Raw genomic sequence first — 8,744 nt, 5'->3', positions numbered from 1 at the left:
CGGCAGCAATAGAACCATCAGAGTTAAATGGAAGACAAGCATTCATGGCTCTTAATTTAAGAAATAAAGGCAAGTGGCTTAGCGATAAACTAGAAAAGGCTTTACGACTTAGAGCATCTGCTACCACATTGGCTTTACCCGGATGATAATCAATCATGCAGTCATAATATTTAATGAGTTCAAGCCATCTACGCTGCCTCAAATTCAACTATTTATGTGTACCCAAGTACTTCAAACTCTTGTGATCAGTAAATATGTGACATTTTTTGCTATATAAGTAATGCCTCTAAATTTTCAAGGCAAACAGTATGGCAGCGAGCTCAAGGTCGTGAGTAGGATAGTTCAATTCATATGGTTTCAATTTTTCGGAAGCATACGCAACCACTTTCCCATCTTACATCAAGACACAACCCAAACTATGATGAGAGGCATTACTATATATCACATATTCCTTCCCTTCAGTTGGTGGAGTAAGTATAGGAGCTTGTGTTAATAAGGATTTGAGCTTTTCAAAACTCTCTTGGCATTTGTCATCCCATAAAAACTTGACATCCTTCCTCAAGATTTTAGTCAAAGGGGAGGCTATAATGGAGAATCCTTTGACAAACCTTTTATAGTATCCCACTAAACCCAAGAAACTCCTTACTTCAATTGGAATTTTAGGTGGTTTCCATTCAACAATAGCTTGAATTTTACTAGGATCCACTTTCACACATGCCGCCGACACAATATGTCCTAGAAAGGCCACTTTACTGAACCAAAATTCACATTTAGAAAGCTTGGCATAAAGCTTCTTCTCTTGCAGAATTTGCAAAACAATTTGAAGATGTTTTCCATGATCTTCACTAGTCTTGGAGTATATTAAAATATCATCTATAAAAACCACTACAAATTGATCACGATAAGACTTAAACACGTGATTCATCAAATCCATAAATGCCACGGGAGTATTCGTCAACCCAAATGGCATTACCAAAAATTCATAATGGCCATACCGAGTCCTAAAGGCAGTTTTAGGGACATCATGTTCCCTTACCCTCAGTTGGTGGTACCCAGACCTTAAGTCAATTTTTTAGAACAAACTAGCACCTTTTAACTAATCAAATAAATCATCAATCCTAGGTAGTGGGTATTTATTATTAATTGTTACCTTATTCAGTTGCCGGTAATCAACACAAAGCCTAAAAGTTCCATCTTTCTTTTTCACAAATAGCACAGGAGCTCCCCAAGGGGAAATGCTCAGGCGAATAAAACCTTTCTCAAGGAGTTATTGCAATTGATTTTTCAACTATTTTAGTTCTGCTAGAGCCATTCGATAAGGCATCATAGAGATAAGAGTAGTTCCAAGAACAACCTCTATAGGAAATTCAACCTCCTTTTCCGGGGGCAGTCCAAAAAGATTTTCAGGGAAGACATCAGGAAATTCACACACCATGGGTATATCCTCAAGGCTTGGACTTTCCAGGCGGGTATCAAATATATGAGCAAGATAAGCTTCACAACCTTGTCTAACCATCTTCCTTGCCACAATCGCAGAGATAATATTAGATGTCAATGACCTTTTACCTTGAACAATGATGTGTGAAGATGAAGGAGATCTAAAGGTCACATGATTTGACCTACAATCAACTACCGCATGGTATATATAAAGCCAATCCATACCGATAATGACATCATAGTCTTGGAAAGGCATTTAAATTATATCAGCAGGGAAGACTAGATTTTGAATCACCAAGGGACAACCTCGATAGATTTGATTGCAAACAACTTGTTGACCCAAAGGACTTTGGACAAGCACCCCATAATCGAGTCTCATAGATTTCACATTTTCAGGAAAAGCCAATGAGCAAACATACGAATGTGTAGAACTAGGATCAAATAATGTAACAACACATAAGTCGAATAAGTGAAATTTACGAACAACCATATCTGCTCCATCTTGGTCATCCCTCTGTCTCATCGCATAAGCTTATGTTGTAGCTCTTGACCCCCTAGCTAGATTGGCTGCACTTACACATATTTCTTGCGTGTTTCTAGATCTTGCACCTCTATTCCCTTGAGAGGGAGTGGTAACAGGTTTTTGAATCGAGCTTTCTGTACGCGGAGAAGAAGTGGGGTTAGGATTAGGACAATCCCTCACTTTGTGATCAAAGCTCCCACAATTAAAACAAGCGCCAGAAGCTCTTCTACAAGTACCAAAGTGATTCTTTCCACATTGTGTACAAGTGGGTATACGAGTCTTGCCTTGGCCATAGCTTGGAGTGCTGGCAGTAGATAAACTTGATCTGTTCTGCTTATATTGGGCTAACTTGTGAAAAGTATTAGTTATGGAACTGTCAAACCTCCCTCTTTTTGATGGACCTCCTGAATCTGCATAGGCTTTCCTGAACTTGTGTTCATTTCTACCAGCTTGTTCCTTGTTGATCCTTTCCCAAGTAAGAGAAGCTAAAACTAATTTACAAAAGTTTTCATGTTGTAGGACTGCTATAGATTTTCTGATAGAATTATTCAAACCGTCTTCGAATCGCCTGCACTTATCTTTTTTGTTATTAATAATACCCCCAGCATAGTGGGACAGCCTAAGAAACTTCTGCTGATATTTAGTGATAGACATACTCCCTTGCTCTAAATTTAAAAACTCGTTTTTCTTTGCATCATGATAAGCAGGTGGGACATACTTCTAATTAAATTCTTTCACAAAATCATTCCAAGCAAGAACAGGAGGTTTTGCTCTAGCATTCGGTACACTTACCCACCAATCATAGGCATCTTTTTGTAATAGTGAGACAACATACTTAAATTTGGCAGCATTAGAACACTCTAACTGCTCAAACACTCTTTCAATCTGTTCCAACCACTGCTCGGCATCTATAGGGTCAACAGTGCCTTCAAACTCAACTCCACCCATTTTTCTCATTTTCTCAAAGTTCATTTTATCAGGGTCAGGCAATCTTCTAGCCATGTGACAAAAGAAATTAGCCATTTGTTGAAAAGGGGGATCAACAGTAGGAGCACTATGACTTATTTGAGGGTGTGGCCCAACTCTTATACCCTGATTACTTCCCGCTTCAGATCCACTTGTACTAGGAGGATTAGAATTAGAAAAATATTCCTCAACCCTTTCTTGTGGATGAAGTTGGGGATTAGAGGTATTTAAACTCTCACTAGCGGCTTCCATAAGTCTATTAGAAGTAGAAGATGTCACGAATTGATTCCTTCATAAGGTAAGATCACATTGCATTAGGGACATGTACATGATGCATATGCACTATATACAAAAACAACATGTAACAAAAATAAGCAGTATACCCACAAGTCACAACAAAAGTCCTAGAATCATAAACCTCGCTCTGATACCAATACTTGTAGCATCCCCTTTGGGAGGATGTCACTTACGAAGCAAAAGATAGGTTTTTTTTATAATCTAAAATAGTCAACACATTTAGAATACTTGTTTTTAAATTTTATTTCCAATTCAACACCATTGTGGGTTCATAAAATACACAAAACTCCAACTAGTAATTATCACAAATCTATAATCTTCCTTTGTGCATAATGACAAGTCAAAGTATAAACCTAGTACATGGCATGACTTGAGTTAAAAGCATAATCCAAAAATAGCAAAACTAGTCAGCCAGTTCAAGTTACAAGCATATGATTTTGTTTCCACAAGCCTTCAAAATATCATACATAAGTGCCACATGTATCCGATACAAGTCTCCAAAATATTTACAAAACTAAATGCATATGCAGATATGATCTTCACAAGGGCTCCAAAAGTCTACTCAAAAGGGCCATTTTCACATCTCGTCCCACACATTACCTACGATAGAAAACAACTATCGCTAAGCATAAAGCTTAGTGGTGTATAAAGTTTGGGTTTGGAGCCATTAAACTCTTCAATTATCTTGTTCATCGCTGGTGGCTCAATAAGGTAAAAATAATCCCAAGTGAACAACTATATCAAAGTATCGAATACAAACCAAGAAGAGATATTTGAAGATTCAAGTATCAAGAAAGCTTACAATTCAATTCAAAAAAGCTGTCAAATAATCAATTTAGCCCAATAGGTACGTCACGCCTTCACACTAAGCATAATTAATATCAAGATACACCGAAGCCCCGAAATTAAGAAGGGTCATCACCCAATATCAAGAGAATCAAGAACCATGTTGAAAGTGGTTTTCCACTTGTACCTGAGAATGGACGAAACCCCATTGTCCGGACGAAATGTAAATCCAAAGTCAAGATGGGCAAGATACAAATTGAGAGGCATGTCAATATCGATGATAAGTCACCGTAACAAAAAGGACAAAGTACCAACAAGAATGTAAAATGATCAAGCAATTCATACAAGTGGACGGTTTAACGAAAGTTTTATAGTACTTGAGATAATAGTCATACCATAATACAAGACAAGGAGTAAGGAAACAACCCATCAAAATACTTCAAATTTCAAAAAATAAAATATTCCAAGTTCAAGTTTATACACGAACCTTGGCGTTTTAGCACATAACAAGTTCTACCATAACTCGAGGAGCTCAATTCCTCTACGCCATAGACCAACCAAAATCCACTTTGTCAAACAGTTCCTCTTAGCTGGTATAAGCGCATATACATCTTAAATACACAATCAAATATCTACTTAAGTTTAACAATCTCATCATATCGAAACTAAATATGAAATCAATGAAAATAAGCCCAAACTATCAAAATAAGAGTTTTGGACAGCTTACTGTCTTGTATTGTTACTCAGTTTCAAAGGGGTAAATGGGGGAGGTAGGCTTTTTGGACTCAATTAAAGTTATATATATGTGTCTTAGGGTCGCATACAATTTTGAATCACCCCTACATCAAATCTGTATAAAAAGATATGCCCAAATTACCAACAGCAGTCCATGTAGGATTTCCAAAACAAAATCTGGGCAGTACATCCCATATACTTCATCACCCTTTTCCGAGAAGATAAAAGCAAAAATGGGTTCTATATCCTAAATAAAAGTTATATACCTATGAAATATATTTCCAAAATATCTTGAATCACTCGAAATGAATCTTTACACAAGGCGTTATACTAAAATTACTAATAGAAGTCCCATCAAAAAACGGGTTTGCAACCAAAGTTTATTCCCTCAATTTTGACAACAAAAACTTATCAACAACATAAAAACAATATCAACAATCATTCTACATCATAAATTAATGAATTTCACCCATTTAATCCAACCAAAACACCCCCTAATCCATAAGTCTCAATAAAGCAACAAACAAGTTTATAACGCTTCTTCCTTTATTTTAATCTATGAAATCTCTAAACAAGCTTGTTAACAAGGAAAAAGTAACCCCAATCTTAACTTAATTGTAAATAAAAAACCTCAATACACTCCTTCTTCTCTGAATTTTAGCTCAAAGTGAAGCCAATGCAACGTGCAACACCTTTCTCTTCACGAGCTATGGAATCTGGGACTCGGATTGTCGAAAATGGCTTTTTAGCCTAGAAGCTCTCTCTTTCTCTCTTTATCTATGATGTTATGGAAATTTATGGTCTAAAATGGAAGAAATAATCTGAACTTATCCTTTAAAGGTTAGATAAAATGGGCCTGACCCGACTTGGAATCGGGTTGGGCCCAAAATCACCACCATGCTTGGCCTTCCTTCCTTAAAACGTCTATAACCTTTTATCCCGATGTCACATATAATCCCACGATATATTGTTGGAAAGGTATTTCAATTATCTACAACTTGTATTTTATGAGTTTTCCTAAATTTCCAAATTCTAATAGGTTTATGGCCTCCCGAAGTTACATCACCTGAAAACATAGCTAAAAAACATTTTTTTCTTAAAAGAAAATTGGGGTGTTACAATCTAGATATGTTTGTTATCGTGTTCATTGACGACATTATGATCTATTCTAGAAACGAGGCGGAGCATACCAATCATCTCTGAATTGTTCTCCAAACTCTCAAGGATAGGGAGTTGTATGCTAAAATTTTCAAGTGTGTGTTTTTGCTTGCCTCTATGGCCTTCCTAGGACATATTATTTCTGGTGAAGGTATCCTAGTTGATTAACAGAAAATAGATGCAGTAAAGAATTGGACCAGACCCACATCCTCGATTGATATAAGGATTTTTTTGGGTTTGGCCGATTATTATAAAAGGTTCATAGAGGGATTCTCTTCTTATCATCTTCATTGACTAAATTGACTCAGCAGACGACTAAGTTTCAATAGTCTGATACTTGTGAGAGAAGTTTTCAAGAGTTGAAAACTAGATTGACAACTGCTCCAATGTTTTTCTTACCCAAGGGGACCGATGGTTTTGTTATCTATTGTGATACATCTAGAGTTGAATTGTGTTGTGTGCTGATGCAGAGAGGTAAGTTATAGCTTACACTTTTAGATGGCTTAAGATCCACAAGAGGAATTATTTGACTTATGATTTTGAGTTGGCAGCGATAGTATCTTCTTTAAAGATATGGTGTCACTATCTCTATGGCATGCATGTGGATATGTTCACTGACCACAAAAGTATTTAATATGTCTTTAGTCAAAAAAGCCTAACCTGAGGTAGAAAAGATTCTTAAGTTACTCAAGGACTATTATATGAGCATTTTCTGCCACCCAGGTATGGCTAATATTGTTGTTGATGCTCTTAGAAAGTTATCCATAAGAAGTAATGCCCATGTGGAGGAGGAAAAGAAGGAATTGGCTAAAGAAGTGCATAGACTTGCACGTTTGGGAGTTCACCTTGTAGACTCAAATGAAAGTGGTATCCTTGTTCAGAATGGGGCTGATGCTTCACTAGTGGTGGAATTAAAGGAAAAGCAAGACCAAAACCCCATCCTACTTCAGTTGTAGAAAGATGTTCACATGCAGAAACTGATGGATTTTGCATAAGGTGAGATGATGTGTTGAGGTACCAAAGTAGATTATCTATTTTAAGTGTTGATGGTCTTCGAGATAGAATTATGGAAAAAGTCCTTAGATCCATATATTTTATTCATCTGTGTTCTACAAAAATGTCCCATGACTTGAGAAAAGCCTATTGGTGGAAAAGTATGAAGAGAGACAATTCAGACTCAATTTCTAAGTGCCCGAATCATAAACAAGTCAAAGTTGAACATTAAAGGCCTTGTGGTGTGTCTCAAAATATAGAATTTCTAGAGTGGAAATGGGAGATGATCAACATGTATTTTATTACAAGTTTATCACGATATCGCAGACAACATGACTTGGTTGGGGTGATTGTAGATTGGATGACCAAATCAGCCTACTTTTTTCCTGTTAAGACTACAAATTTAGTAGAGGACAATGTAGATTATACATTCGTGATATAGTACGACAACATGGAGTTCCCTCGTCTATCAGCTCATATAGAGGTGTTTAATTCACTATTTAGTTTTGGAATTCATTTTAGAAAAGTTTAGGCTAGAAGGAGAATCTTAGTACCATTTTTCATCGTTAGAGAGATGGTCAAGCAGAGTGTAGATTCAGACTTTTGAGGACATGTTGAGAGCTTATATCATTGATTTTAAAGGTAATTGGGATGATCACTTTCCTCTTATAGAGTTTGCATATAATACCAGATTTAACTCAAGTATTTAGATGGCTCCTTATGAGACTCTTTATGGGAGGAGATGTAGATTACCAATTGGTTGGTTCAAAATTGGTGAAGCTGAGTTCATAGGGCCAAACTTGGTTTATCAAGCTATGGAAAAGGTGAAAATTTTCCAAGAGAGGTTGGAAACCGTGAAAAGTCATTAAAAGTCCTACACTAATGTTAATAGAAGAGACTTAGAGTTTGAGGTGAATGATTGGGCATATTTGAAGGTTTCACCCATGAAGGTTTTCATGCCCCCAAACTAATAAAGGCGCGAAAGGCACCCGATACAATAGTTGATCGAGATAGACACTGAAACATACTAGCTAACTAAACTGTTGTCCTAAAAGATTGGGTACCCCAACATTTGAAATACTAAGCCTGGATCGTTAAGGTCATGACCTAAATAAAAATAAGTCATATTAACAAAGGTAGATAAGCCACAATTATAAAGTACCAGCTAGCCGACAAGATTGCAACTAAAGATATACATGCATACACACATATATATACATCCAATCGTATGGGTTGGAGACTAAAAACTGCAAAAAGTATACTCAGAATACTATATCCACAATAGCCTCTAAGAGTGTCATAAGCACTGTCGAGACAAGGCCCCGACTATACCCAAATTGTACAACACAAGTAAACACCCTATAGAAGCTCCAGAAAGAGGTGGAGCTTAACAACTCACAGTTGAACCCCGAATCCTAGTGGAGGGGTTGATTAGAATATCTACTTGGACCTGCACGAATGAAACAAAAATGCAGTGTCCTCAGGAAATGGGAAATCAGTACAAATAAAAATGTACTGGTATATAAGAAAAAAAATAGAATCATAAATAGCCGCTGTAAAAAGGGTAATCGAGGTACTACCTAACATTAAAACTCTAATAACCTTCATGGCCAACATACGACGTCATGGTAATTAATTATATATGGTTAGCTTGTGTAATCATGCATCATGAATATATATATATATATATATATATATATATATATATATATATATATATATATATATATATATATATATATATATATATATTGATATAAATGCATGACATACCCAACCAAATGCTATCAATGGCGGTCTCTTCTGGTAGCTAACCAGCATCATATTACCAATTTGTGTCCATCTATAC

General features: G+C 36.3%; 1 protein-coding gene across 1 annotated transcript; it reads right to left on the bottom strand.

Annotated features, from left to right (window-relative positions):
• Positions 1-1,969: 1,969 nt before the first annotated feature.
• LOC129869725 (uncharacterized) lies at positions 1,970-2,908 on the bottom strand. The gene is made up of 2 exons (XM_055944361.1): positions 2,753-2,908; positions 1,970-2,680 (listed from the first exon to the last, which is right to left on the bottom strand). The coding sequence occupies exons 1-2, from the start codon at positions 2,906-2,908 to the stop codon at positions 1,970-1,972; spliced, it is 867 nt and encodes a 288-aa protein (XP_055800336.1).
• Between the last annotated feature and the right edge of the window lie 5,836 nt (positions 2,909-8,744).

This window comes from Solanum dulcamara, chromosome 10, assembly GCF_947179165.1.
Source record: "Solanum dulcamara chromosome 10, daSolDulc1.2, whole genome shotgun sequence".
Taxonomy (NCBI): Eukaryota; Viridiplantae; Streptophyta; class Magnoliopsida; order Solanales; family Solanaceae; genus Solanum; species Solanum dulcamara.
The sequence above is the reverse complement of the archived record's forward strand: the minus strand, read 5'-3'. Positions and strand labels throughout refer to the sequence as shown.

What these genes read in the sequence shown, in the direction of transcription:
- LOC129869725 (XM_055944361.1), bottom strand. Translation starts at nt 2,908, where the DNA reads ATGGGTGGAGTTGAGTTTGAAGGCACTGTTGACCCTATAGATGCCGAG. An exon ending in AAGATGCCTATGATTGGTGG is followed by an intron (nt 2,681 to 2,752) that starts GTAAGTGTACCG and finishes GAATTTAATTAG; the next exon opens with AAGTATGTCCCACCTGCTTA.